This window comes from Schistocerca americana, chromosome 7 (assembly GCF_021461395.2).
Source record: "Schistocerca americana isolate TAMUIC-IGC-003095 chromosome 7, iqSchAmer2.1, whole genome shotgun sequence".
Classification (NCBI taxonomy): Eukaryota; Metazoa; Arthropoda; class Insecta; order Orthoptera; family Acrididae; genus Schistocerca; species Schistocerca americana.
The window spans coordinates 313,264,593-313,288,637 of record NC_060125.1 but is presented as its reverse complement, the minus strand read 5'-3'; the positions used below and the strand labels follow the sequence as shown (position 1 = coordinate 313,288,637).

Here is a 24,045-nt window from a genome sequence, read left to right as displayed (position 1 = left end):
TTTGGGGAGCAAAATAACTGATGATGGTCGAAGTAGAGAGGATATCAAATGTAGACTGGGAATGGCAGGGAAAGCGTTTCTTAAGAAGAGCAATTTGTTAACATCGAGTATTGATTTAAGTGTCAGGAAGTCATTTCTGAAAGTATTTGTATGGAGTATAGCCATGTATGGAAGTGAAACGTGGACGATAAATAGCTTAGACAAGAAGAGAGTAGAAGCTTTTGAGATGTGGTTCTACAGAAGAATGTTGAAGATTAGATGGGTTGATCACATAACTAATGAGGAGGTACTGAATAGAATTGGGGAGAAGAGGAGCTTGTGGCACAGCTTGACTAGAAGAAGGGATCGGTTGGTAGGACATGTTCTGAGACATCAAGGGATCACCAATTTAGTATTGGAGGGCAGCGTGGAGGGTAAAAATCGTAGAGGGAGACCAAGAGATGAATACACTAAACAGATTCAGGTTGTGGTAGGTACTGGGAGATGAAGAAGCTTGCACAGGATAGGGTAGCATGGAGAGCTGCATCAAACCAGTCTCAGGACTGAAGACCACAACAACAACAACAACAGGTAATGTCTGAATCTAAACTGGTACTCCTATCAACTTTCACATTGAGTACCTCCACTGCAGAGTATCTACTTACAGCAACATGATCAATTTGTTTTTCATGGCAAATTGGGTTCTTTTCTAGGAAGTTTTTTGAAGAATGTAAATTTTATTAATAGATTATGCTGACAGTACAGGCTTAAAGAGTCTTTCTTTATTTGCACTGGCTCTTCTACGTCCATGAAATTTTCCTACTACCGAATCTGTGCTGACACTCTTTGCCAACTTGTACAGTAAAGTCACCAAGCAGTAATACTGTGTTTTTTTGATGGAATGTGATTTAGGGCATTTGACACAGTTTGTTCTACAATTTCTATTTGATCTTTCTGTGTTCTGTTTTTCTCAGTTGTAGGCACGTGTGTATTCAAAACAGTGTAAACTTTGTTTGATGATTTACATGTTACTATGGAAAGTCTTTCATTAATTAATTTAAATTGTATAATTGAGTTTAATACGTTGTTGTTGTTTATGATGCAACCTGATCCCAACTGGAATACATTCTTCATAACTCTTTTTTTTAATGATTTCCCTTAAATACCTGAATCCTTCTGAACTTAAGGGATGTTCATCAGTAAATCTTGTTTCCTGCAATGCTGTAATCATTGCATTTTCCTCCATTAGAAGGTTTATTATAGTTTTAAGTTTTCCTGTGCATAACAGCAAATTTACTTTAAAAATGGCTTGGTAATTTATGTTTCTGTGTTTGATTTTGTGAGTTTGTTGTTTAAGGCAGGTTTCAGAAAGTTCCAACTCATTCTTTGCACAGTGACATAGATCTGCAGAATCTGAATGCCTACTTTTCATTTCCTTTGAAATGGGGGGTCCCTGGAGTAAAATCTCATTACAAAGCACATATCCATTGTCGACTGCTTGTTGAGTTATGGGAACAATTCCTATAAAGATACTACTCAGTGTCATTAGCTCCAAGGAATATGTTTCCAGCCACACCTCTGGTTTACAGTTCGTAAAAAATATAACATCATTAATGTACCCAACATAGCCACAGGTTGTGTACTATTTAATTATTGCTGAACGATTTTCATCATCAGATGGGAGTATCACCATACACTTAACGCTTTAGTTGCAACACATTACAAGTTAAAAGCATTGCTTAGCTCCACTCCATGCTATTGATGGTGCTGCTCACAGACTTTGACTTGTAATGTGTTGCCACGAGAGCAATGAATATATGGATCTGACAAGTGAAACTTGTCGCATTTGCTATGATAACAGCACGAGCTAAAAGACCGGGTGTTAAAGTCTAAACACTTGATGTTATGGTTTTTGAAGTGACCTCTTGAAGTTACTGTTTTTGAAGTCATTATCGCAAAACATCAATAACGTTTGGCATGTAGTGCACCGTTATGAGTGTGAATACTGACAAAGTGGCAGTAGAAACTACCTTTTTTGAGATTAGGTACAGAGAACATGTTGTTATGTAAGATTATATCCATATATTTGAAAATTTGTTGACAATTATGATTCAGTATTGGCAGTGTAGCTCTTAGTTTAATTAACTATCCTATTTTTGGTAGCTCGTAGAAGAAAAAAATTGGCACACTATGCTGAACATACACATAGGCTGCTTACAAAAACTGGAGTTAAATGTGAACTGGGTTGAAGTGCATGGTGGACCAATTCCCATCTGTTCTTTCTATAACATAAGTATCAACCCCTGAGGTGACACTTACTTAGGCTGAGTTGTACAACTGCCCCAAAATATTATTTTATATGACTTGAACAAGTGTAAATATGCAAAGTAAACTTTCAGACATTTTGAGTAGAAAAATTTATCGATTGCACACAGAGCAAAAGTTGCTGAACTGAAACTTATAAGAAGGGTGTGGTCAACCACCTGTCCTATCTTGATAAAAACATACTTACATATTCTATGTGCATATACTGAACTTATATATTTTCACTGTATTATGATTACAAATCCTACTTCATTGAGAGATGATCACTGGATGAATAAATAAATAAAAGGTTTCAAGATCTCATCAGTAATGTGCACACAGCAATAGTGAATATTCTGTTTTACAGACATACTGCATTTCTATTATCTCTTACTGTTATTTGTCAAGATACTTCCCATTCTGTTAAGAACCACAACAACTTATTTTTTTCTAAAATATGCAATAGTCCATTTACAGAAAATCAATTGATGATTTAATAAAACTTCAATTACTGTTTCTTCTGTTGGTAAATTTGTTGTGAACTAGCCAATGATACTACCATTTTCAGCAAAAATAATTATTTCTCTTTTATCGATATATGATGTAGAAGTATTACACATAAATAATAGTAGTAGTGCATCCGATATTGAAGCCGGGAATACATTAAATATCTTCAAAATAGTACTGCGATTTGCGCAGATTTCATAGACCATTTCACTTGGTCATATTCTTCTATTTAAATATTTTACTGAGCAGTTTGTGACTTGACACAAGATATTCTCAGTAAAAAGGCTATTCTGCAATCTGAACTGAGACTTAAACCAGAAACCCCCCCCCCGCCCCGCGCACACACACACACACACACACACACACACACACACACACACACACACAGAGATGCTCAATCATTTCAGACCACATTATACATTCCAAAATGTTAGTGAAAGTTGTTAAATGTGAAATGGATAAGTGTTTATTAATTATTAGTGTATGTCTTAATTCACTGCTTATAGAAGGGTTTCATACTATACTTTATATGAGTTTTTAATCAAGAGATTTAATTATTTCACTAATGAAAAGTCATTCCATGATTTAATTATTCTCATAGTTTTCCAAGAAGTAGTTGGATTAACACGAAACTCACTGGACATTTATCACACTGCTTGAGACACATACAATAATGATTCTTGTTTTGAGCTAACTGAAAGTAATCAGGAAGAAGCTATTAAAGGCACAGATAAAATTATCTTTAAAGTAAATTTAATACATTGCACACTCCTGCATATGAATTATATTTCAGTGATATGAATATCTCTTACTACCACCTATTAGAACTAGGACACTGGAATATTCAAATGTGGTCCTTTGACACCAGTAACAGAAGGAATGTTATAATGTATGTGCAAACTTATAGAACCCAAAATAATTATTGTGTGCATATATCGTTCCCCATCTGGGAACTTTATGACGTTTTTAGACAGTGTTGAAAGACTTTTTAGTGAATTAAGACATTTTACAGAGAGCATTATTTTACTTGGTGATTTCAATGTCAACTTTAAAATGAACTGTCAAAAAGTATCAAAACTAAACAATTTGTTATATTCACAAAATTTAGCACCATCTGTCTATGAATGCACCAGATATGGAAAACACTCTGAAACAATAATAGATCAAATATTTTTTGACTTGCAAAAGCTAAATCATGTTGTTGAAGTAACTGACAAAGGGTTCTCGGACCACAAAGCAATAAAACTCTATATAAATAATGTGCTGGGCACAAATTCTAGAATGCATGAGAAATATATCTACAGAAGATGTATCAATGAGGACAATATTAGGATTTTTAATTATTCATTAAATAACTCAGACTGGGATTTAGACAAACTCGACACTGTGGATATGAAATTTGAGTCATTTTCAACTTGTTATGAACATAACTATGAAATTGCATTCCCTCTTAAGAAAATTAAAATAAAAAGCAAGCCTAATACTTGGGTAACACAGGGGATGCAGAAATCTGGAGAGCAACTTAGAAAGCTAAGTAAATCAGCCAGGTTAAATCCAGCTCTGAAACAGTATGTCACCTGTTACAGAAAATTGTACAGGAAAGTCATTAATGCAGCAAAAAAGTTGCATAATGACTCGTACATCAGTAGAAGCAAGGGTAACAAGGAAATGAAATCAGTTTGGAATGTGATAAACATAACTGTAAGCAGAAGTAAAGTAAGAGACAGCAGCTTTGTTATTAAAAGTGAGGACAAAACTATAAGTGATCCTTTACGTATTGCCAGTATATTCAACCTTCATTTTTGCAAGTACTTTAAAAGCCTCATAAAAATCCAAAGACAAACAAAGATTAAACATAACATCTCCACAAATCCTAAAACTATGTTCTTATACCCTGTAAGTGTACAAGAAGTACAGAATGCAATCAACAAACTAAAAAATAAATTGTCTTGTGGCACTGATGGCATTCCAGACAAAGTACTTAAACACAGCACAAATATTGCTCGTCCCCTTGTAGACATAATTAATGCCTCTTTCAGCACTGGCATTTTCCCTAAAGAACTAAAGCTGTCAATAATAAAACCATTATTTAAAAATGGTGATCCTCGTTATGTAAAAAACTTCAGACCCATATCCTTGATATCCTGCTTGTCAAAAGTTATTGAAAGAGTAACGCATGAAAGACTCTCCACTCTCCTGAACACAAGTAGAATATTAGCCAGTGAGCAAAATGGCTTCAGAAAAAATAGGTCAACTGAAGCAGCTGTATATAATTTCCTAAAACTTCTCCTGATCTTTACAGATCATAACGAAGTAAACTGTGGGGTGTTTTTAGATTTATCAAAGGCATTTGATGTGATTGATCATTAATTATTGCTTGAGAAACTATATTGCTATGTTGTACGTGGTACTGTTCACAGCTGGTTTAAATCATACCTGTCAGACAGATACCAGAAAGTAGAAATAGTTCACGAGGGAACCTCTTACTTTTCAGAATATAAGAAAGTTAGTAATGGAGTGCCACATGGTTCTGTGCTGCGACCCCTCTTGTTCTTGATTTTCATAAATGACCTACCAAACTGTTTAACACTAGCTAATGCTGTATTGTATGCAGACGATACAAGTCTTTTTACTAAAGCTCAAAATGAGACTGACTTGCAACACAAAGTAGAAATAGCAAAAGAAGAGGCAGGAAAATGGTTTAGAGATAATTGTTTATTTGTAAATGAGAAAAAAACAGTATGGACGAATTTCAGTCACGTATTGAATAAAGTAAAGCCCAATATAGTTTTGAAACTTGGTGAACAGAAGATTTTACAAACTTTAAACACAAAATTTTTAGGTATCTGGCTAGACGAGCATCTAAAGTGGGATAAACATATTGAAATGCTCAATAAAAAGCTAAGTAAATGCTGCTACATACTCAGAATGCTGAAAAACTGCTGCAGCGAAAAAACAGTAATAAGTGGTTATTATGCTCTTATGCATAGTCTATTGCGGCATGGTATCTTATTTTGGGGTAATTCAAGTCCGGCAAACCAGTCATTCATTATTCAAAAACGAGCATTAAGAATAATGAAAGGGACTGCACCAAGAGAGCCCTGAAGGGAAATTTTCAAAGAATTTCAAATAATGTCACTTCCATCTTTATATATCTAAGAAAGTATCTGCTTTTTCAAATCTCACCCCCAATTTTCTTCTTTAAATAGTGAGTGCCATGACTACCCAACAAGACACAGGAATGATTTCCACAGAGAAACACACAAAATAGCCCAATATCACAAAAGTGCAATATATCACCCCAAAATCCATTTTAGTGCTCTTCCCTTAAGCATCAAAAAGATAGAAAAGTTTTACATCTTTAAAAATGAGCTTAATGTTATTAAGAGAATGTTTTTACAGTGTTACAGAGTACATGAATTTTCAGAACATAGTGACATAGTGGTCAATGATAATGATAATTCATATTTGAACAAATGTATGAAAATAGTCTGCCTGTACACACTATAATTAATTAATTATTGTTTGTTCTGTTATTCTCTACTATAGTGGCCAATGATAATGATAAGTCATATATGAAAAACAAATGTATGAAAATAGTATGTACTATAAATAATTAATTATTGTTTGTTTTGTTGTTCTCTACGATACGCTGCACGAGATATATATTTATATATGTTTTACCACCATAGGCCTATGTTATTAAAATACTGTATAATTACAAACTCATATAATGCAACATGACAACTCCTATATCATTGTATATGATAAAATGGATGCTCAATAAATAACAACAACAATGTGTGATTATGTCCCCCTTTCTTTTAACTTACAAAATCTCATAGCCCAATATGTCTTCTCTTAGGAAAGACTAGGCTGTGCTATGCACACCACTGCCAACTGAAAATATAAAAACAATTATTAACAACATGAAATTGTGTGTCTCCCACAGGCATGTAAGAAAAGCACAATTGGTAGCACACTGCCAACAGAATGTAGGAATGTTGTCCAGCACACAGTTGCAACTTCTCACTGGTATTTAATGTGGATGTACAGTGCTACTGAGCAGTAAAAAACAGTATCTCAGAAAAAAAAACAGTATCTCAGAAGACCCCTGAAGCTGCGGTTAAAACTGTAAATCTGTTGTACCCTTCATCTCAGAGGAGCTAGTCCAATGGCCTACAAGGAGAACCTCTGTGGAGTAGAGAGGTATCGAGGGAAACAAGAGACAAGTTAAAACTGAGAAAGGGTCTGTGAGGTGCACAATGATAATACAATTTAAATTCTGGCAGTCACTCATGTTTAATCCACCACAAATCTTCATCACATATTTCACTAAAGAACACAAAAGCAGTACCACAAGCCTAGTGATGTTCATCAGGGACAATGGTATAAACAGGAGTGTCCCAAGGAACTATGATAGTACGGCTCTTGTTCTCAATAAACGTAATTGATCAGACACATTGGCTGAGCAGCAATCTGTGTCTGTTTGCTGATGCCACTGTAGTGTATGGGAAAGTGTTATTGTAAAGTGACTGCAAGGGAATAGAGAGTGACTTACACAGAATTTCTATCTGGTATGATGAATGGCAGCTTGCTCTAAATGTAGAAAAATGTAAGTTGCCGCAGGTGAGTACAAAAAACAATCCCTTAATGTTCAAATACAGTATTAGTGGTGAGATGCTTGACACAGTCACATTGTTTAAATACCAAATCATAATGTTGCAAACCAATATGAAATGGAAAAAACATGTGAGTTCACTGGTAGGGAAGGTGAATGGCCAACTTTGGTTTATTGGGAGAATTCTAGGAAACTGTAGCTCATCTATAAAGGAGACTGGGCGTACACACTAGTGTGACCCACTCTTGAATACTGCTTGAATGCCTGAGATTCCCATCAAGTCAGATTAAACGAAGCAATTCAGAGACCTGTTGTTAGACTTGCTACCAGTAGTTTCAATAAACATATGAGTATTACAGAAATGCTCTGTGAACTCAAATGGGAGTCCCTGAAGGACAAAGTTCTTTTCTGAAATACTACTGAAAAAGTTTAGAGAAATGACATTTGTGGCTGACTGCAGAACAATTCTACTGCCATTGACGTGCATCTTGTGTAAGGGCCACAGAGACAAGATAACAAAAATTAGGGCCCCTACGGAAAAACATAGGCAACCATTTTTCCCTCGTTCCGTTTAGGAGTGGAACAGGATAGGGGATGACTAACAGTGGTATTAGGTAACATCTGCCATGCACCATATGCTGGCTTGTGGAGCACATACGAAGATTCACATCCAGATGTTCTGCCACTGCATTACTTTTAAAAAAGTTCATTTTTTGTGTGTACATCTGCTCCACACAATTGGGTCCACTGTGTTCATCTTGAAATCTTGGCCAAACTCTTACATACTCTCCCAACTCAGATTAAGTAATGCTATTGATCTAAATTCCTACTTACTACCTTGCTATCTTCAATTACCCAGCCGAGGAGGGCACAAGATTTCTTGAAGTTTGTAACATGGAAGATTTATGAGTCTAGGTTTTCTTGTATTTATTTGTTAATCCCCTATCGTGCCAATCTGCTGCATCCTGTTCTTGTCTACTGCTGGATCAGCCTTTTTCCACCTATTGTCACATAACAAGTCATATCTCTTTGCTTATTTTTCCCCCCAGTTACTAAGTATCCAGACTGCAACAAATTCGAGTCTCCTATTCTGCTTTGGGGTATACTTTACATGACAATGAGCAGGGATTATTGGTCTGCCTCCATAACTGAGTAGCCAACATGTCAGATGGGAATGCGGAAGACCCGAATTCAATTCTCAGTACTGCCAGGGATTTTTCCTTGGTGGGAGGACTGGAATGGCATCTACTCAGCCTTGTGATGTTAGAGGAGGAGCTATGTGAATGAGACATAACACTCACAAGCTCTGGAAAGCCAACAATGACTGGCAGAGCGATGTGCTGACACTACGCTCCTCCATACTGCATTGGAGGAGTAATCAAAAATCTGCTCTTTTTCAAGACTTTTGTTGCCCAAATGAAATGATAATTTACAATCCATAAAAAACAATTCCAGCACACTTATCCAGTGGCAACCCCTACTTTTTTCAGCCATGGCAGCACGGAGACAATATAGTGAAATGAAAACAAACAAATATGAGCATAATTATCTAAGATCTGCATGTACAAGTGTGAAGTGATTGTTCCTTATTGTAAATTATCATTAAGTAATTAACACAAAATGAAAAAAGTAAACCAAATATCAGAGCTTTAGTGAACCTTACAGTTCCTGCCCTAAATTTTGGCATAAACAGTTACATGAAATGTGATCTCGCACGTTCTCTCAGCATGATTCATCAAAGTTATCCCTCCAGGTTTTTCCGGAGTCATTGTTTCCATTTTATGCACAATATTTTGATGAGAGACCCAGTAATCTTCTTCAGGTGGCTCTGAGTTTTGTTGTCATGTGTACTTACTGCCTGGTCTCCAACCAGGCAGTGAACTATTGTTGGTGTTGCATTGCTATTTATAGTCGAGTTTGATTTCAGATGCTCTCTATGCCTTTTGATGCTCTTCCATTTTTCATAGCTAGTACTGATATTTCATTAAACTCAAATTCTCACAGTGTTTTCCTACCCTGGTGGATGTGATGGCCAGTGAGATTTTAATAAATTGCATTGTGGATTCCAAGCATTACTTAAATTGAAAGTATTGCCCCTGTTAATTAGGTTCTCTGGCATATATTTAAAGAGAGTCCTTAATTATACTGCCCCAGAAACTTGGCATTTCACAATGATACTGTTCTCATTTTACTGCAGTTCATTATTACATTCAAGGAAGTGTTCAGTGAGAGCTGATTTGTTTCAATGTTTTATTTGGGTATGTCACATACTAACAGTTTACTCACATAAAAAATGGCACATTGACATCAAATGTGACACACACCTGGCTTTCGAATACCTAGATCGTCTTAACATTACAAAGAATACTTCTTATCTTAGTTGAAGGGAGCAAAATATGTTGGATGATATGTTTCCTTAGGAGTCAAAGATCTAAGCATTGTGCCAGCATGAGGTAAGCAAAAGATTTTTGGCTTCTCTTCCTCAGTCTGTCTCAACCTCTTTCTCATGCATTCTTAATTTCAATTGCATTGCCTGTTCAATCTGATGATCCTCGTACCCATTCCCACAGAATACTGTTTGTAGGTGTTTGTAATTCTTTGGCAAGGCTATCCATGTCTGAAAGTGTTTGAGCTCTATGGATCATAGTCTTTAGCATGGAAGTCTTTTGTGATGGATGGTGATAGCTGAAGATATGAAGTGTGTGTAGGTTTTCAATATACATTTTGACCCAGTGATCCAATCGTTCTCCTCTTAACTAACATGTTGAAGAAAGGTAGTTGGCTCTCTTTTCCAAGTTACATCATGAAAACTATGGAAGGACAAGGAAACTGTTGTTCTGCCAGCCAGAATAATCATGAAATAAAATACAAGGTGATCACCATTTTGGTGCAAATTCCAAGTTTCTGGGACAACATTAATTAAGGTATATATCGATGTAAAGATGTCACAAAACCTAATAAACAGGGACCACAGTCTTAATTTAAATAATACTTGGGGTCTAGCACTCAATTTATTAAAATCTTGCTGGCAATCACATTAAACAGAACAGAAAAATTCTGAAGGAATTTGCGTTTTTCAGAATATCAGTGCGAGCCCTGAAGAACAAAAGAGCATCAAAGGGTCTAGGGAGTCACAGGAATCAAACTTGGCTATAAACAGCAGTGCAAGGTCAGCAATAGTTCACAATCTGGTTGGAATCCAGGCAATGTGTTGGCATGACAGTAAAATTCTCAGCCCCTGGAGAAAATGGCTGGATCAGTTTTCCACATATTGTGCATAAAATGGAAACAATATCCCAACAGAACATCCAGAAGCACACCATTAATTACATGAAATTTCACATGTCCAACTGCACCACAAAATATGAAGCAGACTACTAGTTGTAATATCTTCAAACTTGTTTTAACAACTTATTAAGAGTTAAAAGCACACAATTTTGATAACATTTATGCCCAAAGTATTAGTTTATCATTTCTTAGGTTTCATTGTACTCAGTACTTATTAAACTAACAGATGGCATGTGTATTCATGACAATAAATGTCCCAGTAATAATTTTGCTACACTGTAATTTTGATGATCTGCCCTGCTCATTAGGGACTGTAGTTCAAGTCTATGTCCCTAGAAGTTATAGGCATTTTGGAGAAGAGTTTGTGCTTTTTGTTGTGTGTGTGTGTGTGTGTGTGTGTGTGTGTGTGTGTGTCAGCGTGTGGGTGCCCTTGCGCATGCAGGCTTCATTGTTCGTTGCATCAACAAGGCGAGTCACATTTTGACTGATAACAAAATTCTTGAGATAACCTATGAACCTTAAGACAGTGAAATTAGTGTTTTGGAAGATGACGTCAGAGGTGATTCTGAGAATGATGCGTACTACGTTCAACATAGTGATATTTCTCTGGATACTATGGATGAATGTGGAAGACCAAAGATGAGGATGCTGAGGAAGGCCAAGTAACCAATGATTTTATGGGTGATACTGATGTGTTTCCAGGGCAATATGGACGGTAAAATATGCATTTAGATGAGGAACGATGTATTTCTAGATTCTATGATGAAACACATGAAAGAGCAAACTGCTCACGAATTCCCTTTCTTCTTCCTATATACAAACAGAGTGGAAGGAAGCACCCTCATCTGGAAAGGAATACACTGTTTTTACAGGCAGATTTTACATCAATCCAACACCTGTTTTAAACTGAAATACGCCGAAGCCAATCTTGAGGGAACTACGAGGAAATTCTGACCTGGGATTACCTCTTGCAACAAAAGATTCCATATGCCAATGAGGTAAACAAATTTTTTGGAGGAAATGGAGTATCTTAACAATTTTATGGAATAAAAAGTGAAATGTACGTACAGCCAGTAACAGGCACATTGGAGAGGCGGCCACCCTTAGTGATAAGACTAGCAGGGAGAAGTCAAAATTAGCCTATGTAGTGGACACCCATAAAAAAAAGTTAGATGTTGATTCATCTAACTGGGGATGGTCCTTCAGAAACAGGGAAGAATGAAAATCATGTACTATTGACCATTTTTTTCCTGTGTGCCCCCCCCCCCCCCTTCTGCTCTGCAAGTGCAATTAAAATTATAAATAACTCCCTTTATGGACATACATATTAATCCAAGTGCACAGTATTACCTACAATTTAAAATTGGGAATTCTTCATTTTTAATAATGAAAATATTATTAGTATAGTAGAAGCTTCTATGAGTGTAAATAGTTCAAAATATGATGAAAATTGCCAGCTTTTCAGCACACATTTTTCATGTTACTGCTCAGGTGTCAAAGTGTTAGCATACTACTCTACCTACCAATAAAACAACTTTCTTGATCCACCACTTAGTGAAAACATTTCACCGATTCACAACATTACATGTACTATTTGAGCTGATATGTTATCAACCGGAGCGAACAAAAGCATTTGATTCTGGTAGCTGGTTCCTCCTAAATAAGCATGATGACTCAGGGAAAAATTTAAAAATTTCATTTTCAGTTTATACATTACATATAGGGAAAACCCACATTAGATAATAATATTGTGAAAAGGATAGTTGATACTCACCATGTAGCGGGAATGCTGAGTTGCAGATAGGAAAAAAAAAAGACTGTCGACTGTCGGCCAGCAAGGCCTTTGACGAAAACAGGCACACACAAACACACAAATACTACTCACACACTTGACCACAGTCTCTGGCATTTGGAGACAGATTGCGAGTAGCAGCGCGTGATGTGAGAGGCAAGGTATGGAGGACAAGGAGGTGGCTGGGGTGGGGAGGGGGAGGGATGGCGGGGTAGGGGTGGGGTATGGTAAAATGCTGCTGTGGGAGTGCGCAGGGCCAAGGTGGAGAGTAGGGCAGCTGATGCAGTCTGGAGGTTACACAGAGGGTGTATCCCTTTGATGGGATAGGTGATGTTTGTGACCAGACTGGAATAGGTGATGGTGGGAGAATGTATGGGGCAGGTCTTGCATCTAGCTCTACTACAGGGACATGAACCATGAGGCAAGGGGCTGGGAGCAGGGGTTGTGTAGGAATGGACGAGGATATTGTGTATGTTCGGTGCGCAGCAAAATACCACTTTGGGAGAGGTGGGAAGGATAGTAGGTAGGACATTTCTCATTTCAGGGCATGACAAGAGATAGTCGAAACCGTGGTAGAGAATGTAATTCAGTTGCTGCAGTCCTGGGTGGTACTGAGTCATGAGGGTAATGCTCCTCTGTGGTCAGACAGAGGGACTATGAAATGTGGTGGGTGACTGGAAAGATAAGGCACAGGAGATCTGTCTTTGTACAAGTTTGGAAGGGTAATTACAATCTGTAAAGGCCTCAATGGGACCCTCGGTATATTTCGAGAGGGACCACTCATCACTACAGATGTGACGGCCATGGGTGGCTAGGCTGAATGGAAGGGACTTCTTGGTATGGAATGGGTGGCAGCTGTTGGAGGTATTGCTGGTGGTTGGACAGAGATACTGATGAAGCCATCTTTGATGTGGAGGTCAACACTGAGGAAGGTGGCTCATTGGGTTGAGTAGGACCATCTTCATGATCTAGATTGAGGATGAGGACACCCTATCCACATTCCTCCAGAAGCCAAACACCTTCTCTCCATTTGCTTCACCTGGTCCCAAACAATACCCTCGTCCATACCTAAACAACCTCTACTCTCAATCCCCTGCTTCATGGCTCATGTCCCTGTAGTAGACCTAGATACAAGACCTGTCCTATACATCCTCCCACCACCACATACCCCAGCCTGGTCACAAACATCACTATCCCATCAAAGGCAGGGCTACCTGTGAAACTAGTCATGTGATCTAAAAACTAAGCTGCAATCATTGTGCCGCATTTTACGTGGACTTGACAACCAAAAAGCTGTCTGTCTGCATGAATGGCCACTGACAAACTGTTGCCAAGAAACAATTGCACTACCCTGATGCTGAGCACACTGCTTAAAATGACGTTCTTCATTTCAGTGACTGCTTCACAGCCTGTGCCACATGGATCCTTCTCACCAGCACCAGCTTCTCTAAATTGCACGGGTGGGAATTCTCCCTGCAATATATCCTATGTTCCCATAACCCTCCTGGACTCAACCTTTGTTAGCCATTGTCCTTGCCCATCTAGCCCCTTCCCTGTTCCCATTCCGGCACTACACAGCCCTCTACTCCACCAATGCATCCTTTTCACTTCTCTCCCTATCTGTTACCTCCCTATCTCCCCCACCCTCCATCTAACCTCCTGACTGCACCAACTGCCCTACTCTTCACTGCATCCATGCACATTCCCACAGTAGAACTTGTCCATCCCACACCCCTACTCTGCTGTCCCTTACTCCCCACCCCAGACTCTTCCTTACCCCCACCCGGTTGCCTCTCCTATTATGCACTGCCACTTGCAATCTGGCTCCAGCTGCCAGAGACTGTGGTCATACATGTATGAGCTGCATTTGTGTGTTTGTCTATTTCCAACAAGGCTTTGCTGGCGAAAAGGTCACTTTCCGACAGTCTTCTTGTTGTGCCTATTTGCGATTCAGCATCTCAGCTATATGGCAAGTAGCAACATTCCTTTTCACAATATTGTTACATTACATCCCGGAGTTCCCATTGTTGCATATTAGAAAATGTTATACTTACTCCACAGTATACCATGTCTGGTGATGCATTGAAATTCCAGAGTCGCAGCCCTGCAATTTTTTTGTTTTCTGGGTAAGTGAGTGTCAATGTCACTGGTTCACCACTCAAAAAACCCGTACTCCACATATGACTGTCATCTGTTGTTATATTTATTCCATCAATCAACCTGGACAAAGAACAGTTGTTAGGTACTTCAAAATGTGTATCTTAGTAGACAGGATCATTTGCCTAAGATGTCATATCTGCTACAAAGCCACAGCTCAAAAAACACAAGACCTATGTTTTTAATACTACATATACAAAATTATACATATTTCATAAATGACTGAGAATTTTTTCAAAACATATTTAATACAAGATGGAAACCACATTCTAAAGTTATTAAGTAACAGCTGCTTAATATATATTTTTCTGTTTCACATTCTTCGAAACTAAACACGAAAAATTATTCTTAGAAATACCCTAAGAATATTTCCTTTATTTTGTTTAGCACTCCTTTTCCTCTTTATCAGCCTATTTGGAATGAAGAAAATTATCTTCAAATAAAGAAGTTAGCACTAGTTTCTTGCAGAGTGTAGATTTAGTATTCCCACCAAGGTATATCACAATGGAGGCACAATGGGGTCAGTAGTGCAGAGGAATAGTGCAGAAACATGCCATGGAGTGCACACGCAGCATGTAGTATTGGCAGACCTGCTGGTGGGTGTTTACTGGTGGGCGGCAGTAAGCCGGACAGGCTTATCTGATGGCATATCCCACACACGGCCTCCACGAGTGGGCAGTCTCATCGAATGTGCAACGAGAGACAACTGGAGCAGGACAGCTACCTTGCCCACCAAATGGAAGAACAACATCAAGGAGCTGAAAAACATTATGAACAGGAAATACAATACTGTGGTCAATTTGAATATGAGTATTATTGCTGAGTGCTCAGTCATCTGTTATATGCAGCAGTTGCATGCTGAGTTTATCCCTGCACATGGCTTTATAAGCTTTTGGACTTTCTGCTTGCCGTACATAAACTCACATGGCGAGTTTTTACTTCCTCACATGTGTTTCTGATCCACAGCTATTATTGAGCCACCATCAGCCCTTAAAGCGCCTGCAATGAGAGTGTAGTGTGGCGGTGTTGTCACGCTTGTGCAGATACTAACGTGGTGATGAAGGATATTCTTACAGGTGTGTGTGTGATGCCCCAGTTATTTGTTTCTGTTTTCCTAGTATTAAATTTGGGCCACCATGGACCTGGCATTTATGCAATGCTGGCAGGAACTGCTGTGCCTACAGAAGGAACTGTAGCAGCAGCAACAGCATGAGCAGATGCTGGCGTTGCTGAATCAGAATGTAGATTTGCTTTACATCCTTGCCCAACTGCTGTTTGCTGATTTTGATGAGTCTACGGAAAGGGGGAGAGTTTGGAAGAATTACCTGCACTGGTTCTTGCTGTAACACCAGTAAGACACATCATCAATCTAGATAATAAGGTGGCCTTGTTGTTGTACAGCACTGTGGGTGTATATGAAGTTGTCTAAAATTTGCTGCCCAACTGCTGTTTGCTGATTTTGATGAGTCTACGGAAAGGGGGAGAGTTTGGAAGAATTGCCTGCGCTGTTTCTTGCTGTAACACCAGTAAGACACATCATCAATCTAGATAATAAGGTGGCCTTGTTGTTGTATAGCACTGTGGGTGTATATGAAGTTGTCTAAAATTTGGAACCCTCCACGGAGGACGAGAAACTTCACTTTGACAAGCTTTATTGGTTGTTGATACAGTATTCTGGACATGAAACTCATGTGGTGTATGTAAGGTTGCAGATTAATCAGCACCATATACACCCTGAGCAGACATATGCAGCCTGGATCACAAGGTGTCTAATCTGGGTCATGATTGCCCAGTTAATGCCTGATCCCCAGGTTCAGACTAAGGGGTAGACCTCGTCTGAGCCTTTTTTAGCCAGAGCTGTGCATATTGTGGAATTGCATGAGTTATCATGGCGGCAAGGGACATCCTTTCTCATAACTGGCAGGTGGCTCAATTAATTGTCCTTGGTAAATACCACCTGGTGCCACACGGGGTACTTGCCCCCTGCCAAGTTCCCATGTGTTGTTGTTGTTGTTGTTGTTGACAATTCTGATGCAGTGGCATCAAGATACTGACATTCTTCATATTCACATTGACCGCAATATTGTAATTCCTGTTCATAATGTTTTTCAGCTGCTTCATGTTGTTCTTTTGTCTGGTGAGCAAGCTAGCTGTGCTGCCCCAATTGCCATTCGTTGCATGTTCGACTAGACTGCCCACTCATGGGGGCCATGTGTGGGATATCCCATCAGATAAGCCATTTGGCTCCTATTCGTGACAGCTAGTGGGCTGCCACTCAGTCGTTAGATGCCGTTGTGTTTCCACTGGACTCTGGAGCTGTCTTTGGTGCCTCGCATGTGTCGCCCTCGCATGTTTTGCTGATGTTAATGGATGGATGACCAGTTGAATTTCAAGTACACACAAGAGCAATAGTCAGCCTCATTAATTTAGATATGTACAGGCTTTTGGGGTGCCCAGACTTGCAATGGCCACTACATAAAGTTGTTCTTATAATAAATAGTGCATTCCTTTGTGGGGGCAAGTCTCTGTCAGCCATACCTAATAGAAATCTTTAAAAGCAACTGACATTGTTAGTGGTCAGTTCACCATTGGAGAAAAATATTTTTGAGCTCGACACTTTTCTGATTTTGGCTTCCAGACAGCGAATGAAGTGCACTTGGTGTCTCAATCAATTCTCTTTCATGATTTTGACTCTTTAGGGTGGAGCCCATTGTTTGAGAATCCTTGGGTCAGGCAGGAAATTCTGAGGCACAGGTTTTCTTTAAGATGTTGGTGGTACCTAAATTTTGTCACCTCCACCCCATTCTCTTCTCCATGGGTAGTAAGGTAAAGGCTGGCTGAGTTGCAGCATTGGTAGGTTCAGGGCATCGTTTCTCTTATTTCATCAAGTAAGTGGGCCATCCCACTGTGGTGATTTTAAACATACGGTCTATGTGCTATGTGTCATGGATTTCAGTTTCGTATCCAATTCTGCAGCAAGTGGAGTTGTTGGTGAAGTTGGAGGGGGAGGGGGTGGAACACAGTATTTTTCATGTATCAACTTGTGCTATGCCTACATGCAGTTGCCATTGAACACAGGTTCTCGGAGTTTCTTAGTCCTCAATAGCACATTTGTGTTTTACCAGTCTCATTGCTTGCATTTTGGAAACTTGTCTGTGCTGGTAATTTATCACCAGTATTTGAAGCAGCTGATACAGGACATTCCCTTCCATGTCATTTACCTTGATGCCATCTGTGCAACTGTGCCTACATCGAAGGAGCTTTTGTAAAACCTTCAGTCAGTTTTCCAATGCTTTCTGGAGAATGGCCTTCATTGCAAGCTGGAAAAGTGCTGTTTTTTCTCTCTGAAGGTGTACTTTTTGGAACATGTGCTTAACAAAGAACACTTTGCTCCTACAGACAACTATGTCAAAGCCATCATCAAAGTGTCAGCATCAAAGACTTGAAGAAGCTCCAGTCTCTGTTGGGCAAGATTCTGTATTATGCTCTGTTCATTACCTGGGTCAGACATCTGCCATCCTCTTAACTGGATCTGCAGACTGTCAATGAGTTTTTCAGTCTGTCAAGCAATGTGTGTGCTCTGGCCAGTGTCTGGTTTCTTTTACGTTGGGTAAACCTTTAACCCTGGCCTTTAACAATTTGCAGTATGGCATTCATGCAGTTCTGTCCTTCCAAAACCCAAATGGCACCAAACAGACCATTGCTCATGCATGTAATATACTTACTGCTGTGTGGCATAATTATTCATAGGTACAAAATGAGGCAGTAGGTATTATTATCAGGTTTGAAAATTTTTTACATTATCCTGTATTGGGCAAGGTTCCTCCTCATCACCATCTCTTTATTTGGCCATTCATTTGAAGCTGCCAAACAGGACTACCCATCGATTGCTGTGATGGGTCCTCTTTCTTAATGACTACTGCTATGAAATTCATTACCAATCCACTGCCTGGAATGCTAATGCTGATGATGAAAAGTCATGACTGCATCAGCTGCTGATCCATTTTTCCATAAAATCATTTCAAGTTTCCAGTTGGGCTGGCTGGGGCGTATCTCGTCTGGTGCACATCCGGCATGGTGTACATTTTATTTATTTATTTAATTTTTTTCCCCCCTGTGTGATCGACTCTGTGTTGTCGAGGAGGTCCTCATGCTTCCCATGGGGGTGAGTAATGCTGCTGACCGACCATCCCCCTCCACGTTGCATCCTCCCATATTCCAGTTACTGCATGTGTCGCACTGGGGCATGATTTGTATGTAAGCATTGGCATGACATCACATCTGCCAGCAGGTGATTGACTGTGACATGGAACAATTGGTGCAGGCTTGCAGGGCCTGTACACAGAACCAGGCTGCACTGCCGCACTAGTTTTCTCCTTGGCTGACCGTGGAGCATCCTTGGAACATGGTGCACGTCAATTTCATGGGTTCATTTTTGGGCAGCATGTGGTTGTTGGTGATTGGAGCATTGCCCAGCTTCTCCTACATTGCCAAGTTGTCCTCCACATTGTCAACTGGCACTGTTCCCATGCTGTCAGCTATTTTTGGTACTGAGGGGCCCCCAGGATCCTCATGTCCAATAATGGTATGCAATTTGTGCCACAGGAGTTTGAAGACATCTCCATTCACAATGGTATCCAGCATCTGACTACAGCGCAATTAATCCAGCTTCTAATTTAGAGGGGAGCATTTCATGTCTACATTCAAGAACAAAATGAAGAAGTCCATGCCTGCCTCTTCCCACAACAGTGTGTCGCCAATTTTTCTAGCTACATACTAGGCAACATGGGTCATTGGCTGCAGTCCAGCAGAATGTTTGCAGCTGCAGGAATTCTAGGTTTGTTGCACCCTGACTCACATGCCATGAACCACCAAGTCATATCACATTTTCCTCCCATGGCTGTTGTATGGGCCCAGTCCCTCAACCAGCATCAAAGGTGGCTTCTGGATGTTGTGGTGGGCCACAAAGTCAGTTTGTGGTGGAGTTCAGAAGGTAGCAACTGACCAGTCATGCCAATAGGTTGCGCCCATACCCTGCTGGAGCACCACTGTCGTGGTCTTCTGGTCTGATGGGTGGCAGAGTTGGTCATGACATTGTTCCAGGGGCAGGCTTCCACTTGTGGCAGTATACCTCTGTGTTGCTGCCCCTCCATGCCCTTGGCTGTCCTCCACTCGCCTGCCACATTAGGCTCCAGCGTCTCGCACCTGAACCTGCCAATGCGGAGCCCATGGACTCTGGTCCACCTTCCTCCCTCCATCTGCCTCCCGCTCCCCCACCGAGGGAGGTGGCCTTGCCTCTTCTCCTGCCAGTGTACCCCCCATTGGCTCAGGCTCAGCTTCCATGCTCTTCTGCCTTCTGGTGGAGCCAGTGGCTTCGCTGTTGCCTGTTCTCTTACTCAAAATATGTGTCACAATCAAGAGAGAAGCAGTTTGCAATATGTCAATTATTTGAATGATTGGATGTTACAACAGTAGGCATTAAAATTGTGCAATACCGGGCAACGAGTCGGTGTGCAGCAAGAGGAAAAATATGTGTAAGAATGCAAGAGAGCCAAATAAGCAAACATTACAATAACAGAAATTCTATAATGGAAGGAAGGAAAAAATTAAAAAAAATGAGGAAAGGAAAGCCCTCTCCTGCATTCGACTGAGGCACTTTCTCTAAGTCTACAAATGCTAGAAACGTACGTTTGCCTTTCCTTAATCTTTCTTCTGAGATAAGTCGTAGGGTCAGTATTGCCTCACGTGTTCCAACATTTCTACAGAATCCAAACTGATCTTCCCCGAGGTCAGCTTCTACCAGTTTTTCCATTCGTCTGTAAAGAATTCGTGTTAGTATTTTGCAGCTGTGGCTTATTAAACTGATTGTTCGGTAATTTTCACATCTGTCAACACCTGCTTTCTTTGGGATTGGAATTATTATATTCTTCTTGAAGTCTGAGGGTATTTCACCTGTTTCATACATCTTGCTCCCCAGATGGTAGAGTTTAGTCAGGACTGGCTCTCCAAAGGCCGTCAGTAGTTCCAATGGAATGTTGTCTACTCCGGGGGCCTTGTTTCAAATCAGGTCTTTCAGTGCTCTGTCAAACTCTTCACGCAGTATCGTATCTCCCATTTCATCTTCATCTACATCCTCTTCCATTTCCATAATATTGTCCTCAAGTACATCGCCCTTGTATAGACCCTCTATATACTCCTTCCACCTTTCTGCTTTCCCTTCTTTGCTTAGAACTGGGTTTCCATCTGAGCTCTTGATGTTCAAACAAGTGGTTCTCTTATCTCCAAAGGTCTCTTTAATTTTCCTGTAGGCAGTATCTATCTTACCCCTAGTGAGACAGGCCTCTACATCCTTACATTTGTCCTCTAGCCATCCCTGCTTAGCCATTTTGCACTTCCTGTTGATCTCATTTTTGAGACGTTTGTATTCCTTTTTGCCTGCTTCATTTACTGCATTTTTATATTTTCTCCTTTCATCATTTAAATTCAATATTTCTTCTGTTACCCAAGGATTTCTACTAGCCCTCATCTTTTTACCTACTAGATCCTCTGCTGCCTTCACTACTTCATCCCTCAAAGCTACCCATTCTTCTTCTTTCAATCTATCACATACAATAAACCATATAAAGCTACACAGACATCCAAATGTGCCACTGCTGACCAGTATTTCTGTATCTACATCTATACTCTGCAAACCACCAAGAAGTGTATATGACAGAAGGATCGTCCTACTGTACTGGTTATTAGGGTTTCTTCCTATACCAATCACGTGTGGAACATGGGAAGAATGATTGTTTAAATCTCTCTGTGTGTGCCGTAATTATTTTAGTATCATCCTCACGATTCCTATGTGAGCAATATGTAATTAGAAGTCATTCAGTCATTCTTTGTTCTTTCTACAAGGACGTACCTCCAAATTTTTTATGTGAAAGTCTTAAAGCTTTTTAAGTAAAACAAACATTACTAACATTCTACATCTGTATTCTTAATGTCTACTTATTGGCAGCACTCTCCCCCAAGAGGACTTCAAATTGTAGCATGTATCGTGGTGATGTTCAATGTAACTATTTTGTTGTGTGAGAAACACTGTGCTGTAATCAAGTATCAAATTTGAAGATTTCACTGACACACAGAGCACGCTCTCATTCAACAAGACAATGTCAGCCCACACAAACTGTTGTGACATCCAAAACAATCTGACACCTTGGGTTTACTGTCACTAATCATCCACCATACAGCCCCCCTTGGCTCCATCTGATTTTTATTTGTTTCCAAAACTTCAAGAACACCTTCAAGTACTTCACTTTGACAGTGATGGAAGTGGTGCAAACAGAGGTGAGGCTGTGGCCCCATCAACAAAGTCAAACATTCTACAGTGACAGTATCTACAAACTGGTATCTTGTTGGGAGAGATGTGTTTGTCATCAGGCTGACTATGTTGAAAAATAAACATGTACACAAGAAGAATGAAGATGTAGGATGTTAATAATGTTTGTTTTATTTAAAAAACTTTAATAGTTCTCACATAAAAAATTTGGAGGCATTACTTTTCAGCACACCCTCATATTTTACATCCTTTCCTGTCATGTACAACATTTCTTTCTCACACCGGTTACCAAAAGTGACACAACTTTGATGTCTATTGTTGTAAGGGCTAACTATGCGAACAGCTGCCATACTGCAATCCTTTCCTGGCACTCATTTTAAAGGGCTCCAGAAAAGTTCAAAATTATGAAATGTTTAATTTTTACTTTTTGCATTTTAAAAATCATCTACAGACTTTCCCATTTCAACTGAGATATAATTTATTCAGTTCAGAAAACTACAACTATCTTTAAAATACTTTTGAAATATGTTCTGCATGGGCGTGAGCCATTGTGGTACTGTTAAACTTCTGCTAAATGTTGTACTCATGAGTCTACATGCTCACCGTGTACATTTTAGTGATGTGAGAGAAAATAAATGTTCCAAAGTAAGTGTTGTGGCTAACCTGTGACATTTTAATATATCATTCACTCGATTGTTGTGTTTTTCACATTTATTTACTCTTTTGTAATCCTGAAAATATTTGTACTGAATTCTGTTCATTGAAGTCTCTTGTTTTATTGAAGGATAATCATGGGTAAATGTAAAGTGACTAGAAATCCTCTGAATGCTTTTAAGAAAAGGAGAAATATTGGAAAGCCGAATGTAGGTAGGTAAACAATAAAGACAATAACCAAGTGTGTGTGTGTGTGTGTGTGTGTGTGAACCTAACCTTGCTGGTACACCTGCCCATTGAAATGAAAGCGAGAAAGAAAGTACTTCGCAGAGGAAGCTTGATTCAGTTAGTAAAAAGTATGAATGTTTTATGGGAAAATCAGATGTGAATGAAATATTTGATATCTCACTTTTCAACGGAATTTTTGCAAACTGTGTAAGATGTATTCGGTGTAATGAAGTCAGTCTGGAACTCTATAAAATGTCAAATGGGAATCATCACTGAAATGGAACTGAAGTGTGGTAAGTGTTCATACATGACCACCTTTTGGAACAGTGTTGCAATAACTCCAAATGAAGAAAATGATTGAACGCAAAATTAGATTTGTTTATGCCTTGCATACCATTGGTACGAATACGACTGCAGGAGCAGTTTTCTGTGGCATGACAAATCTTCCAAATGCCCCAACCAAGTTTACGAACTATAACAGATTTATAGGGTCTAAAGTAGAAGATGTCTGTATAGAATCTTTGAAGCAAGCTATGGAAGAGGCAGTAATAGAAAACAGTGGCAATAGAGACTTGACTGCAGCATTCAATGGCACCTGGAATAAACAGGGACACACATCTCTTCATGGTGTAGTATCTGCCACCAGTATGTAGACAGGGAAAATTTTAGATGTAGCAGTAATATCTCAATACTGTAGGTGTCCAAAAATTAAATAAAAATAAATAAATAAATAATAAAGATAGACATGAAAATAATTGCACAGCTGGCTATAGTGGCAGTAGTAGAGGAATGGAAGTGGCTGATGATGCTAGCATGATTTCAACATTCTGTTGCGTGTGATAAAGTGTGATACATGAATTACCTTGGTGACCATGATTCGAAAAGTTTCTGACGTATTTAAGAACTGGAGCCATATGTGATGATGCTGTAGTGCAGAAATTTTAGTTTATTTGGACACATGTAGAAATGAATGGGATCAAGACATCTGTGACTGAATGCTTCAAACAAAAAACAAAAACTCAGAGATGGTAAAGGGTTGGATGTGAACCGAAGGTTAACGGACAGTGCAACTGACAAAATACAGAACTATTATGGAATGGCTATTGGCGAAAACATAAACAGTGTTAATAACATGAAGAAGAATGTTTGGGCTCCTTTTTTTTTTTTCATACTTTGTCAACCAATGAAAGT

General features: G+C 39.3%; 1 protein-coding gene across 1 annotated transcript in view; it reads right to left on the bottom strand.

Annotated features, from left to right (window-relative positions):
* LOC124622145 (katanin-interacting protein-like) overlaps positions 1 to 24,045 on the bottom strand; it is a 363,928-nt gene that overhangs the window by 95,231 nt on the left and 244,652 nt on the right. Inside the window, exon 10 of the mRNA XM_047147778.1 lies at positions 14,546 to 14,711. Coding sequence (XP_047003734.1) covers positions 14,546 to 14,711 — 166 coding nt within the window. The remainder of the gene's footprint in view (positions 1 to 14,545; positions 14,712 to 24,045) is intronic.